We start from the raw sequence: 15,073 nt of genomic DNA, 5'->3' as shown, positions 1-15,073 counted from the left end.
CATGCAAACTCTGTGAAGTAGAGAGGGCTAAGATCTTGCATCGCATCCCTCTGTCTTCTGAAGTGCACAAAAGCTTAAAGAAGGGAATGTGGAAAGCGAAAGCTCTTCTGGCTCTGTGTGCTATCTTGACTGAATTGACTGATCAATCAATTTTCATGAAGATATTTACTTTATTCAGTAACTGATCTTGTTAACAGGCAGTTTGTGCTATGAATGGAGCACATCCCATTTGAAATAAATTCTACTCCACTTGTTCGTTCCTTATGAAGAAAACTTACATTTTTATCAGTTCTTAATTATAATCCGTTAGCTTAAAAGCAAGTTAAACTGTCTAAAAACATCCTTCCCAAACACCAGCCTCTAAATCTTCCTCTCCATCTCTACCTCTGGTATTTTAATACCTAAATTAACAACTCTTAACTCATAGTCTATTTTCTTCTCTTCCTCTCTAGCTCCAAAAATCTCTCTACCTCAGCTACTCATCAGCACAGAGAAACCCCAGAATTCTTTAGCATTTAAAAACGGCCCACCTTCTAAGATGTTGGCCTGAAAAATCCTTCCTATTTAGATACCGTAAACCTGTATTTATTTCATCCTCATCGGAAACTTTATGCAGTTATTCTGACCAGTCATTTCAGCATGTAGACTACTGCCCTAAAATTCCTGACCTCCTTCAAGTTCACCATTTCTTATTGGCTCCTGATTGCCTTAACTGTTCCTTTAACCAGCCATAAGCCATGTCTAGATAAAATCTGAAAATGCTTAGAGGTCCACAAAACATCCTCTGTTGAACCTGAGCTGAGCTCTGGGCACTGCTCTTCACGTCATTAGTTCTTGCTGACCATGCACTAGTATCCCCACATCTAGCTATTTGAGACCTCTGCCCTTAAGAACCAATTTCAGTGCCAGATGGGTCTTACCTGTCAACAGAAGACCATCTTTTAATCAAAATTAGGGTGTGTCTGTCTCTACAACTTCCTTGTTCTCTGTCTTACAGTTCCCCTAGACCTTTTGCTTCCTCCTCTTCTTTATTCTTTCCTCTGGGAGAAGAGCTGTTCTTGCCAGGATTAAAGCAACCCTTTGTGCTTTCTCTTCCAGACCCTCCTCCCTCTCGGAATTCCGTTCCTTCAGCTCTCTCCTCTGCCCCATCGCTTTCTCAAATACCCTTGCTCTCTTCCTACGAAAAGGTTCAGGTTTGTTATTCTAAAAATGTTCCTCAGCTGTTACCTACCTCCACTTTGTTACCATCTCAAAAATCCTAGAATGAATAGAGCTGTCACCTGCATTGACCTACCACCCGTGTTTCCTAATTATTTGCAATCTGGTGATTACAATTTCACCCAAATACCACTCACCAAATCTAGCTGGGAGTCTCCACAGCTTTTGATACCTACTTACTTATTTCCATACTGAAAGTCTTTCTAAAACACACCAATCGCTTGGTGCCTATCCTTCTTTGACTACCGCGCTTATCTATTGGCTCTATATCCTCCCTCTTTCGCCTAAATAGAGATTATGTTCCTCAAGGCTTTGTCCCTAGCCTTTCTTTCCCTTAGGGGTCTATGCTACAGATTCCCTATCACCCCCATGTGGATCACAGCCATTGCCCATCCTTCTTAAGCCCTGGACAGTTTTTTCAATGACCTGCTGATAACTGATTCACACTTTAAGTTTATTCCAACAGAATTCATAACTTTTCCTACTCCACATACCTCTTAAACTAAACTAATCCCACCCATTTCTTTTAACAGAACTACCATTTGCATATCCACCATGGTCTAAACCTTCAGAATCATTTTCAATTCTTCTATCTCAAACCCACATATGAATAACAGCAAAGTCCTATGGATTTAACATTTGTAATGCTCCTCACATTGACCTCTTATTTTCATTCTTCCTAACCTCCAAGTCAGCTCCGATTTTTTTTTTTTTTTGTCAGTTCCGATTCTTAATACCTCTGGCTTTCTTTTTCTAAATTAGCCTCCTTATCTTAATACCTGCCATTTTAATCTCCCACAATTCCCCACATACCTATAATCAAATTCAGAGGTTCTGGACTGTGGCTGTACCTTAGAATCATCTCAGAGCTTGTTAAGAAAAACAAAAGCCCAAGCCTTTCTCCCAGAGATTCTGATTGAAGCAGTCCAAGATGGGATCTAAACACAGGTTTTGTTTGTTGTTAGTTTTTATTCTCAGACGACTTTAAAGCATAGCTAAAATTAAGAGCCACTCACTGCTAGCTAGCCACACTGGAAGTCAGTTTTCTCAAACACACTGTTTTCTTACATCAAACTTACTCAACTAGTTTTATCTCACTCTCTTCTTATGGCATTTATTTCTCCGCCTTGAACTGACATTCATCCACTGTGCTTTAACAAATTTGTTCAATTTTATAATTTATAAATTAACCTGGAACTTTTGTTCAAATCCCCCTTCCAACTAACCTTTCCTTCCTTCCAACTATTTACCACATGTTCACATATACAGCAAGAAGTTTTTAATAAAGTTTTTGTTTTTTGGCAACTAGATCATAACTTTTGGTAACTAACCTCCAAACCTGATTTCTCATCTCTAAAGATGGATTAGATGACCTGTAAGTTTCCTCCTAGCACTAAAATTATGATTCTATATTTATCAAAACAAACTCTTGGTCTACTAGTGAACGGTAGAAGCTTCTCGTACATTTCCCCAAAAATGCCCAATTCAAAACAGTTCTAGGTTCTCTGATAGTTTTTGCAATTAGAATTATCATCATATCTAGTATGATTCGACCATCTAATAATATCAATCTTTTTAAAAATGCAAAATAGGACATTTAAATTTGCTTTTTAATCACTGTAATCTTAATGCAACCAAAACAATGGTAAGAAGTAACATCACCTAAATCCTTAAATCTAGGTGCAAATTTACTACTACCTTTTACAAACTGATTAAATCAATTTGTCATATTATTACTATATAGACCTGGCCAGAGGAAGCACACATGCTGTTTTCCAGTGAAGTTGTTAACTTTAATATTAACATGTAAAAAATAATCGTGGCAATGAAGTCATGTGCTACTTATTCCTGATAGCTAGGGGCAAATAATGTATGCAGATAAACATTCCATTTCCTAAATTATAGTCAAATACATTAATAATGAAGTAAAAACTTCCTGGCAGAGAATGGAACGGTAAAAGCTAATGTGCAACACAAAGGTACTGGCCTGCAGCTAAGAAATGAAGAAAATCCTGTATCAGATGAAGGAGTCCTGGCTGTACTCTAGTTACATGAATGTACATGAAGTTTATCTTCCAAGCTAGGGCTGTGTTTGTACATCCTCAAAATGAAAACTTCAAGCTAAAAGAGCAGTTTCAAAACTGTCTGATAAAAATCACCCAAGAAGCTTTTTAATACAGAATACAAAGCTCCTCCCCTGGAGATTTTTCTGAAATAGAAAAACTTTTCCACACATAGTTGAGAAGTATTAAGCAAGATACACTTAAACCTACTTCTAGCTCTAGAATTCTGCATATAGAGTAATGCACACAGCAGACGTTCAGTAAATATAGCAAAATGGCTTGGTAATAGTGTGAGAAAATGTTAGAAGAATCAGTAACTTCTCAAGTAAGTACATGGCTATTTTTATTATATGGAATCAGTGAAATTATGGGAAAAAAAGTCCTCCAACTGTCAACTGGCCAAAAGGAAGACTTAAAAGTTTTGTTTTCAAGGTGTTTAAAAACATAAAACACTCTTGCAATTAAAACGAATATATATGGTGGGAGGTAGGGTAGGTTATAAGAGAACTGCCTAGACCCTCTTTTTTGTTCTAGTATTTCATGGCTTGAAAAAGGGAGTATACTTTTTTGCTAAAGAGCTATACACAAAACCTGTCATGAAATACATCACTTTAAAAACGGAGTGGGAGGTATTTAAGAAAAGGGGACAATTTCAAAAATTAAATCAGTCTTCTGGAAATGAATCCTCGGACTTTGGTTCCAATATCCATATCAGGATAAAAACAGAACTAGTTTTTAATTCACTTCCTTTCACTTTAAAGTTTTGTTTTGTTTTGTTTTGTTTTTTACATTTTCACTTTTCTTAATAACTGGAATTTTCTATGGCTTGGACTTTGAATAACAAAAATAATTATTACAGACTATAATTTAAGGTTTCACCTTAAGCCTTCACAAAAAGTATATCTACTTTGTCACAGTTAATTTTCCTGCTGGGTCATATTTTATAAACTCTGTTGACAGGAAACTACTCAATTATAGAAATCCCATATTGGTTTTATTCACAATTAAATTATCTAAATAAAACTTCTCTGAAATGAAAAAATTGGCAGTCAGAAAATACACTGGAAAGGAACTACTTAACACAAATATTCATTCTGTTAAGCTGTGGTAGTTGAGGAATAGGACAAAATCATGGAAGAAGGAAAGAAGGATATCCCATCTACATGGTATGTTTTCATTCAGAAGTATCAAATAAGTTGTAGTGGCACGGTAAGGAATTTCAGCTTTGCTTGCTGGTTGCTCTCAAAGCCTTAGCACTTTAAAATGATGATCAATATTAGGTTGAAAAGCCTAGGACTCATAAGCACTTATGAGGACAAATTCTAATATTTTTTTCCTCCTAGGTTTAAACCATCACAAAGGAGGTAGTTTTCAAAGTGTTTATGCTTTGACACCTGACAAGCTTGTCAGAAGTGAACTTCTAACTTAATGCTACTTTCACATATGGGCCGGACATTATGCCAGAATGCATGTAGCAGCAGCAGACCACATCTTAATATTGTCATTTTTATGTATTCTGCATATAGCCAGAAGTTAAAACTCCACAACATACCTCATTCTCATAAAAGTTATAAATTTCTTTCAATAAAAGCTACAGCTTCTTAGTCTGGCTATTATAGCTACAGACAGCTCTTATACCAGATCCTAATTATACTGAGTCTGAATAACAGAAAAAAATTACACAGTATTTTGAGGGAGCCTGTGTTTATACACTTCATTAAGGAGCCAAGCTCAACCAAAAACCCAGTATTAAGGGACCAGTGATAACATTACATAATGACTATGCGAGAAAATAACTTCACATTTTGAAATACTATAGATCATAAGGTAGCCTCCAAAACAAATATTCATTTCTAAAATGTTCCTGCTTTCAGAGCACAGAGAAATTTTTTGATTATATCAGGTGTGTCACAATGCCAACTAGTAGGTTTAGTGGCTTAAGAAAAAGCATTAAACAAGTTCCTATCACTCATACCTTGTCCAATTAAAACAAAATCAAAGCTTATTTACAAAGAACACGTACTCCTAAAACTAGCAGCCAAATCACCCCAAAAAACAATGACCAAAACAAAAAAAGCCAGGTAAGAATTTTGGTAGTCTGAATTGTGGGTTCAAATTATGTCACCATCTTATTCTGAAATGCAGAGCACTATTCAAGTTTGACATACCACCTAGGCATGGGAGGTTGGTAAAACTGAGTCTGAAGATTCACATAAACAAAATTTTATCAGGCCCCAAAGATTCTAGCTATGAGTGGTTTCAGTAGACTAAAAAATAAAAATATTTACTTTTATATAAAGTTTCAGGCCCTTAGATTTCTTATTCCACAGAGTGTGACTGTATGTAACTTGATCAGACCACATCAAGACTTCGAGAAAATGAAACGGTAGGGACGGGAATGTTTTTAAAACATCTCTTTGATAATGTGATGTATTTCCTTGGTGTACTCTAACGTCTAGAATGTTTTATTAAAGTGACAGTGCCAGAAGCCCCTAACATACCTACAGAACTCAGTTCCTTAAGTTTTACTGTTGAAGACTAATTTCTGATTAACCCGAGAATTAAAATGAACATTTTTGAAAAATTACAGATAAGTTCCATTCCAAAAATCTATGATATATACAAAACATCTTGCTTACAAAACAGCCAAAGCAGGGAGTGACTATTAATATTAATTCCAAAAAACATTCACTTTATAAAGTGATTCACTATGGCACCTGTTGAAACAATTGGGATCACAAAATTTTGATTAATGCCTTTTCCAGGAAACAGCCAGTTCAAAATTAGAGATCACCTCTGTCTAGATTCAGTACGTTAAAGAGAAGAAATAAAATGGGTGCGTATGAAGAGAGTCAAAGCAAATGACAAAGATCACCACCATAATAGTACAGGCTAATAAATGAAGGAATCAAGAGACAGTTTCATTAATTAATATATTTTCTGCATTATAGTTAACATATGTACTTTCTTCGTGTCACCTTATTTTCCGTTACGTATTGATATTTTGTTATATTCAGACATGAGTACATTTCAACAGTCTTTTGCAATAAATATCATAAAATAATAGAGATTCGCATAATAAATATTCTTTACAATAAAAAAGTTTAACAGACTTTTGTCTTAAAAATAGTCAGAATTCAACTTTGTGATTTATACATAAAATATACAAAAAGCACCACAATTTGTGGTTAAGGCGATGAAAACACACACAAAAAAATTAGAATTACTCAGCTGTTAACTCACCAAGGGACCAAAAGGACCATTAAGGGGCCAAGATCACTTTAGGCAGCATAATTCTGTGACACCTATAGATCGATCAGCTATAAATATCAACTTCAGTTACCCAAGTGCCCTCAATGATGAGAAATTTGGTAAAAAGTGTGGGGTGTGGAAGGAAGGCAGTTGAATCCTTCACAAATATGAAAGCCAGAATAAAGATGAGCAAGATACAACCAATATATCTCCAATGTGAAGATTTACATTGTAAAGCAAATCTAAGATTACATACGAAAGAAAAATACCTGGCACCTGCAGAATAAGAAACTGAGGAAAGAGAACTTTGGGGGCAAGTAAAGGGCAGTGGTTAAAGGAAAAACTTTTATGTTATAACAAAAATATATCCCCCACGCTTCTTGAGGGTCCAATGCTATGAAGATAGCCCTAACTGGAGACAGACTTAATACCATAGCTTATTTAAGCAATAAAAACGTTGCTTCTTTAAAAATCATTTTCCCTGCTCCCAGAGTACCCAAATCAAATCACTGTAGAGTGACTGGGTAGGTGTCTAGCTAGGTATGTTCACGTATACAACAACTCTGAAAAGCTGCTTGCAGAACAGAAAGGCTACACAAAAAAGCCCACTAGCTCTCAATACCCTCTTCAGTGGATGGCAGAGGCTCTTGCTGTAAGTGGGAACCAGGTGCAGTTTCACAGTCCACTCTTACTGAAGATCATCCGTTTGAGAAGAGTTAAGATCCATGAGTCAAACCTTGGGAACAGGGGGAGAAAGGCGGGAAAATTGTAAAGAAAATAAAACCAGTATCTAATAGAATCTTTTTAAGAGCCACAGCTTGAAAGCCAGAAGTTCAGGAGGTCCAACCCACTTCCAAAAATCATGATGGTTTACCCTGACCCCTGGAGGGGCAGCTCTCCAGCTTACAATAAACAGTGTTGGAGTTCTTACATCTGCAGCCTGGGCGATGGATCCAGTCGTAACACCCCCTGCACAGTTTCAGGCATCCCTTAGCAGGAGGATAACAGAGTAAGCAAGGCAAAAATAGAGACATGGCTCCCATACACAGGTACCTAGAGCAGCAGTGTGACTGTGAACAGGAGCAAGGATTATCCGAGTAAGAATCCCCTTCATCATCATTGGAGCAGTGGTAGAAGATGCCCTTGACTAAGCACATGCAGGTTCCGTATTCCACCATGCTCTCAGCAGAGCAAAGGCACTGACGATTGCAGGCCAAACAAGAGGGCAGGGTCCTGGGAGCTGTGCATTCTCCACACTTGCACTTCCCACACTGTTCGCAAATAAACTTGTGCTGTGTCAGGTCCTCTTTCAAGGAACCCTTCAAGTCATCCACAATCAGCTGCTTGGGCTGGGTCCGGATTGCCCTCTCGGATCTATTCCCAGGGACTGGTCTGGTTGGTGGTGACCTTCCTAACAGTCCCTGTTCTGAAGAGGCACTGCTGTTGCTCCCAGAGCTGGCTGCACTTCCAGTGCTGGTCGATCTGCTCAAAATGGGGCCTCTGGCATTACTTGAGAGTCCTGCGTGTCCCAGGTGGCTTGTAGGTCTATGCTCATAGTTGTTATTCACATTGATCGGTATGATTTCATGAGTCCTTTCATGCTTTTCTTGTCTTGGTGCTGTTCGAGGAGCAGGTCTTTTCACCACAGATGGCCCTTCTGTGTACTCATTACTGCCTCTGATGGCCTTGATCTGGTCTAAAGACAAAATAGCAGCAGGCTGAATTTCTCTCTCATAGTCTAACCTCTGACGGCTATCCAAGGTAGGCTGCTGGATCACAACTAATGAACTGCCGCTGCCATGTTGATTTTGGGGATCCATGTGTAGTGATCTCGAATTCTGGCAATCAGTAGAAACCTGGCATGCATCTGAAATCCTAAAAGGAAACCAAAAATGAAAAAAAAAGAAAAAAACAGAGAAAGAAAATAAATGACAGGAAGCATTTTTTTGGGGGGGTGGGGGAATCCTGTCAAGTCACAAATTGCCTAAACCACCTGGTAATGATCTCCTTCATCAGCGGATTACAATGATGCTGGGGTCCTGGCCAGGGTCCAATTCCAAGAGGCTGAGGACCACATCATAGAAAAAGAATGCAAGCAAGAGACCCCATGCCATAAAAATTAAAAGTTTTTTTCAACTTCCAAAAGGCAGAATCCAGAAGTATTATCTTCCTGTTTGTGAATCTAACAAATAATTAAAACGGGGTATGCCCTTCTAGGGAATATTGAGTATAGGCCCTGGAATAGCTTTCATCTAGAGAAAGCTCAGCCATTAGCTCACTGGTATTTTCCATAAAAGAAAATATCCACTTCTTAAAAAATTAAGAATGGCTTTGATGCGTCTGCCTTTCTGCTGTTTGCTGTTACAAGCATTAGATTGATAATAAGGAAACCAGTCGAGGTATACTGCACGCGTTAAAAAAAAAAAAAAAATCCAGGAGACTGCAAATAAAATGGGATCTCAAAATAAGAGGGCGTTTTCCACAGAAACCAGGATTTTAAAGCTTGCTCATTACTCATCTACAAGATGCAAAAGTGAATATAGAAAACAGCTCTCGGGGTCTTGCAGCTCTGAAGCACGCGCACAAAACTCGGCGTACAACGCTGTGATGTTAAAAAGCATTCAAATCTGAAATCACGAAAGGATTTTTTTTTTTTTTTTAAAGTTTAAAGGAAGGGCTCACTCACATAACAAGATAACTCTCGTGCACAAGTATTAGGCCTTTAAAGCAGTCTGGGGAAACCCGGGCCATTTTAATTGCCTGCATTTCCTCTCATTTTAAAATCCGTCTTTACGGGACAGACCTGGATTTCCCAAAGCACTGCCAAATCTGGGCCGACTACTTGTTGTCACGAGGACAGTAAAATCCTGATTAAAATGAGCGTCTCCGAGGTGCCCGCACCGGGAGCAAGTCCCGTCTCTAACCTGCGGGGACGCGCCCTTCACACGCACACGCCGCGAAACACCGAATTTCCATTTTCAGTTAGCAGCGGGCCAGAGCAGCTCTCACGCAAACTCCTCCTGACGCCCACAGATCCTTCCCAATTCAAGAATGAGAAGAAGAAAGAAAGAAAGAAAGAAAAAAAAAAAATGTCCATTCTCAACTACCACTCTTGAGCCAGCAACACCAGCTTCAGGGCTGAGGCTGCGAGAAGCCCGCTCCAGCCACTGCCTGGGCCGAAAGGCGGCGGACCCAGCCTCACACGCGGCCTCCCGAGTCCCGACCCGAGTCCCCGCGGCCGAGACCCCCCGCCCCGGCCCCGCCCCGGCCCCACTTCACCTTCTGTGCACCGGAGGGGGAGCGCCCTGCTGACCTGCCGGGTCTAGCGCCGCAGTCCGGCGCGGCGAGCACAGCCCGAGCCCCCGCGCACACCGACCTCATCCCCCCCGGCAAGGCGCTCGGAGCCGGGGCTCGCAGGGCAGGGCCTCCCGCGGCGCGCGGGCACATCCCACACGCTCAAAGCCGCGGCGCTACGAGCAGCGGGGCAAGGGCACCGGCCGCATCTTTCACGCGGTCGTCGCCCCCGAGGCCGTGAAGATCCCCGCGACCGAGACGGCGCGGCCGTGCCCCGCGGCGCCGGCGCCCGGCGCGTCCCCACAGGCGCCCGCGCGCCCCCGGCAACCTGCGCCGCCCGCGGGGACGGGCCTCGGCGGCCGGGACCTTCGCGGGCTGCGCCTCCCGGGAGCCCCGGGCGCTTCCAGCCCGCCCCGGCCCACGGCGCGCGGGAGCGGTCCCGGGGAGAGGCGGGCGGGCCCCCAGTCCTGCGGCGCCGCCGGTGGCCGCGGCCGAGCTGCGCCCTCTGCAACCCGAGCGCGGGGAGCGGCGGATAAATAGTTGACGGAGAGGAAGGAAAGGGAAAAAGTTATGAATGAAAACAAGTTCTCGCTCGCTCCCGCTCCCCGGGCAGGAGGGGAGGAGGCTGAGGTTACCATTACCTCAGGGGGGCGGACTTCCCGTTTTTAAAGCGGCAGCGCCCTCTCCCCTCCCCTCGCCCCGCCAAACGCGAAGGAAGCCGCCGCCGGCTCGGGCGCAGCCCGGTTCTGTCCAGGGGTCAGCGCGGATCGGGGGGGGGGGGGCTCCCCTCCTGCCCACGCGCGCCCCCGCCCCGCCCCGCCCCCCGCCGCGTCTGCGCCCGCAGCCCGCCAGGGAGCCAACAGCCCCCCCGAGCGCCCTTCCAGGGGACGGGCCGCGAGCCCCGGGGCCCGCACCTGCCGCGCGGCGCCGCCCCCCGCCCCCCCCCCCCCCGGCGCCCGGAGGCCGCGGGACACTCACCTCGGCCCGAGCGGCGCGACCCGGCCCAGGTCCCGCGGCGGGCGGCAGCGAGCAGGCGCCGCATCAGGCGCGGCGGGGAGGGCGCGAGGCCGGGCCTCCCCCGCCCCCCGCGGGCAGCGGCGCCCCCCGCGGCCGCCTCCCGGCTGCGGGGGACGCTTCTCCGGAGGCACAGCCACCCCGGGGGCTCCTCTCCCGCAGCCCCCTTCCCGCGAGCCGGGGAGGGGAGAAAAAGAAAAGAAAAAAAAAAAAAGTCCCCTGCGAGAGGGCTCTCGAGTCTCAGAAAACGGCAGGAAAACCCCGGACGGGCACGCGGTGCTCGGCGACGGTCCTGTCTCGGGCTCCGAGCGCTCCCCGCGGCCGAGGAGGGGGAGGCGGCCCCCGACGACTGAAAAACCCACGTCACGGGCGTTCGAGACTCCGCGGCGCCGGGCACGGGGCTCGAACCGGCGTCTCCGGGCGGCTCGCGGAACCGCGCAGGCCCCGGCGCGGCCCGGGAGCGCACGCCCGCGAGGCTGGGGCTGCGGCTCCCCCGGGGGCGGGCGCGGGCGCGGGGGTGGGGGGGTGGGATATTCTGGGGTTTTTGTTTTGTTTTGTTTTGTGTTTTAACCCCGCCGTTTTAGGGGTGGCGGTGACGGGAGCGAGGTTGGGGGGATTCCTCCCAAGGGAAGAGGCGGGGCGTCGTCTTTCGTGCCCCCCGCCCCCGCGCAGGTCGAGGCACTTTCCCGATCCCGCGCGCCGGGCAAGTGGGGGGCACCGCGGCCCCCGGAACTCTGGTCCTGGGTCCGCCTCTCCCGGGCGGCCGCGCTCCCGGTCCTCCGACCCTCCGGGTCCGCGGCCGCAACGCCTGCTCCCGAGGATCGGCGATCGGAAAACAAAACACAACAGCACATTAGTTGCCCTTTCTCCGCAGGCAGCGGGACGCGCCGCGCGCTCGGCCGCCCGGGCGGAGCGGGGAGCGGGGAGCGGGGAGCGGGGAGCGGGGAGCGGGGTGGGCTGCCCGCCAGCTCGCCCGCCAGCTCGCCCGCCCGCCGCCCGCCCGCCGCCCGCCCGCCGCCCGCAGCCCCGCTGCCATGTGCTGGCTGTTGCTGCTCGCGGTGATTGACAGGCCGGCGCACGGTCGGCGTGTCAGCAGCGAACCAAGTAACATGCCGTCTTGCACGTTTTGCCCAAGTGCTCTTGCCCCTCGGAATGCCAGGAGTTCAAACAACGTTCAAGCAACGCCTCTGCGCATTGGAGATCAATACACAGGGGACGGGAAATTCAGGTTTTAGACAATCGCTCCGCTCGGGATTCGGTCGCCAACAATGCCTAAACCAACACGCACTGGTCCACACACCGAGTGCCAGCCCCTCTTCGGCAAAAACCACCCTGTTTTTCGCACAACCGACCGTTTCAGGCTTCAGACTTGTTCGGATAAGGAAAAAAGAAAAAGGAAAAAGAAAAAAAGAAAAGAAAAGGACCCTACTTTTTCCTCTTAGCAGTAGCGTTTACTTTTTTTCAAGAGCATTCGTCTTAGCACTGGGAATGCTACTGGTAATTTGAAATGCAACCAGTAATCTTAGATCTAAAGCGAGTTCAAAGAAATGTGCAGTTCCTTGCAAAAGCCAACATTTCTCACCTAAGCTTTCCTAAAATACCTACGGAATGAAAGGAAGGAAACAGTTCTTACCTAACGCAAAGATTGGAAATTGCTTTTCAGGCACATTTACAGCGACTGTAGCTGTTCCTTATCCAGGGTAAGGAGCTCTGTCTGCTGCTATCACTCTGCAAACCACTGCGTGCCTTACAGAGCAATCCCACTCCAGCTCCGCAGAATTTCAGCTCGCCTCCACCTCCACCTCCACTCCAGGACACGCCTCCAGTGATATCATGTGTCAATCATTCGGGCTGCCTGAAAACCTGGAACAGGATTTCTCCAACTGTCGTTTCCCTCTCTCGTGCGTGTGCACCAACTTGGAAATGTTGCCCTGTACACTCGTGGGTGACAAACATCCTCTAAAAATTGGAGATGGCCTCTAAAGACCCTACAAGTGCAGTTTGTCACAGAAGAACCCTATAAATTTAGTCATCAGTCTCAAAGGATTGGCGGACACTGTCTTTAAGGTTGAATTAGAAAATAGTTTCGAGGAATAAAAGAAGATTAAAAAAAAGGTCGTATGCCAAACCATCACTTCTGATCAGCCAGAGAGAAAATGTATATTGATATTAAAAAGATGATGATGTAACATTACAGTTACTATTTAAAGCCAAATTCAGAATGTGTGAAATCTGAAAGTTCAAAAGGTGACACTCCTTACTGCAAATGTATATAACGTTACCTCATAAAGGTGAAATTTCCTGCTGTAGATTTTATAGTAAGTGCTCTACCTTGTCTTGTGATATAATTTCCTAAAAATCGAATTTAAAAATCCCAACTTCCTTCAATTTTGTAATTGATTTCCATAATTTTGAAAAAAAAAAAAAACCTGCAACCAACTCATTTATTTTTAAAAATCAGCCAACTGGAAATCAATTAAAATAGAAATAATTTACCAAGAAGTTTTATAATTCTTAATGATATATGTTGTGTTACTGGGGGGGGGGGGAAGTATTTTAATCAGTAGGAAACTCACCTTTTGTTTTCTTACAAATTATGGGATTTTAGACATTTATTATAAAAATTGTGTACTTTATGCTGCAGTGAGGATAACTGTATGTGAAAGTTAAGGTTCCACAGAGCACATCTTTTAAAAAGATACCTAAAAACCAAAAATATATATAGTAAGTAGAGAAGTATTTTTTCCAGGTACTAGATATAAGTAGCTTAGTCTTTGACAAAATAAGGCAAACAAAACAAAACTCCAGAATCTAAACCATGTATAAATTTAGGTATGGGAATTTTCAATGCTTAAGCTCCTTCTTTACTATGACAAATGATTCTGTTGAAACTAGTGTTTTCTAGACTTTCAATGTTTGAGCACTTTAAAACATTAAAGTTGTATTTGGAATTAACCTCTTTTGGAAGCTAGGGCATTGCTAAGACCATCAACAAGAAGAAAGCATCCCTAGAAAATAACACAAAACAAGAATGAAGAAAAAAAAAAAAAAAAGAATGAGGCCAAAAGGCTACATATTCACTCTTACTATAAAACCAAAATAGGGTAAAAGGATAAAATCAATTTTGTAGATATTTTCTTTTTTCTTGGATCTCATATTTTGGGATGCAATGAAGTTTAACCACTTATGGATAGGTCTCTTGGCCATTATGAATGGATTTGGAATAGTCAAATCAGAGATAGAATATCATATCAGAGTATTCTGTTTGGTTCTTCAAAGTTGTCTTCTCAGCTATCACCACAATTTTAGGATGAGAGGTCAGTTCACCAATATGATAAAACCAGGAGAGGGAGCACTGAACACTAGTTCCATAATCCTACTAAAATATAGTTGAAAGATTTCTGTTACAAATAAGCTTCAAACTGTTTCAACCACAGATGTATTGAATTACAATCTGTGTGATTAAGTATTTTTGAATTACAATAATAAATTAAATCTGTGAAGTTTTATCTATAACACCATCATCATGGGTCATGTTCTATTTAAAATCAAGAAACCACATTGACCAATGACCCTTTACATCATTTAGCAATAAAATACATCAATATGTTTTCAATATTAGGTTACAAATAAATATAGATATTGTCTTGCCACCTTGATCTAGAAGACATTTAATACAATCTTTTGATTGCCTACAACTCAGAGGACTTGGTAAAAATTCTAAACTTTTAGCTTAAAATAAACCTTGTTCTTTATTTAGTAGGTTTAATTTCAGTTTGCCTTAGCTAGAAATGGATAAGTGGAGCATGACATTTTCCTGGAAAGGAAAAACAATGTAAATATGCATGGGAAAATCTTACAATAATTTTCAGTTCAAAATTAAGATATGAAAAAAAATTAAGATATGTCTAAAAGAATAAAATCAATTTTGTGAAGAATAAGGTGGAATGAAGAGTGAGCCCTGATGTGTTGTTCACTTTCGTGTAAAAACAAGAATAGCCATCTCTTCCGCTGATTTGATTTTTGAAAAAAGAATAAATAAAATGAAAAAACAATCTGGTAACTCCTCACAACTGCTAGTGATTAAAAAAAAAAAGAGTATAGTACTGAAAAGCTTAACTTACTCATTTATCTACTTTATTTGCCAAAGTAGCAGAAACATAATGTGTTCCAAGCTCTTGAAAAAAAATACCTTATTAATTCTCCCTGTGTTTCTGTGAATTCATGGTAAA

At 43.3% G+C, this 15,073-nt stretch overlaps 1 protein-coding gene across 3 annotated transcripts; it reads right to left on the bottom strand.

The window, feature by feature from the left end:
- Positions 1 to 381: 381 nt before the first annotated feature.
- On the bottom strand, positions 382 to 12,637 carry SPRY1 (sprouty RTK signaling antagonist 1). 3 transcript variants are annotated; one of them, XM_041759441.1, is made up of 3 exons: positions 9,813 to 10,746; positions 9,458 to 9,569; positions 382 to 8,408 (listed from the first exon to the last, which is right to left on the bottom strand). In XM_041759441.1, exon 3 carries the CDS (start codon positions 8,351 to 8,353, stop codon positions 7,394 to 7,396), a length of 960 nt encoding a protein of 319 aa, XP_041615375.1. In that variant the 5' UTR covers positions 8,354 to 8,408; positions 9,458 to 9,569; positions 9,813 to 10,746; the 3' UTR covers positions 382 to 7,393. The 3 variants fall into 3 exon arrangements, with proteins under 3 accessions (XP_041615375.1, XP_041615371.1, XP_041615374.1); XM_041759437.1 differs by lacking the exons at positions 9,458 to 9,569; positions 9,813 to 10,746 and adding an exon at positions 12,475 to 12,637; XM_041759440.1 differs by lacking the exon at positions 9,458 to 9,569 and having other exon boundaries at positions 9,813 to 10,745.
- Between the last annotated feature and the right edge of the window lie 2,436 nt (positions 12,638 to 15,073).

Source organism: Vulpes lagopus, chromosome 6, assembly GCF_018345385.1.
Source record: "Vulpes lagopus strain Blue_001 chromosome 6, ASM1834538v1, whole genome shotgun sequence".
In the NCBI taxonomy this organism is placed as follows: Eukaryota; Metazoa; Chordata; class Mammalia; order Carnivora; family Canidae; genus Vulpes; species Vulpes lagopus.
Note: the sequence above shows the minus strand (reverse complement) of the source record. Positions and strands in the feature narration are given on the sequence as shown.

Coding starts and splice junctions, on each gene's coding strand:
- SPRY1 (XM_041759437.1), bottom strand. CDS start 8,353: ATGGATCCCCAAAATCAACATGGCAGCGGCAGTTCATTAGTTGTGATC.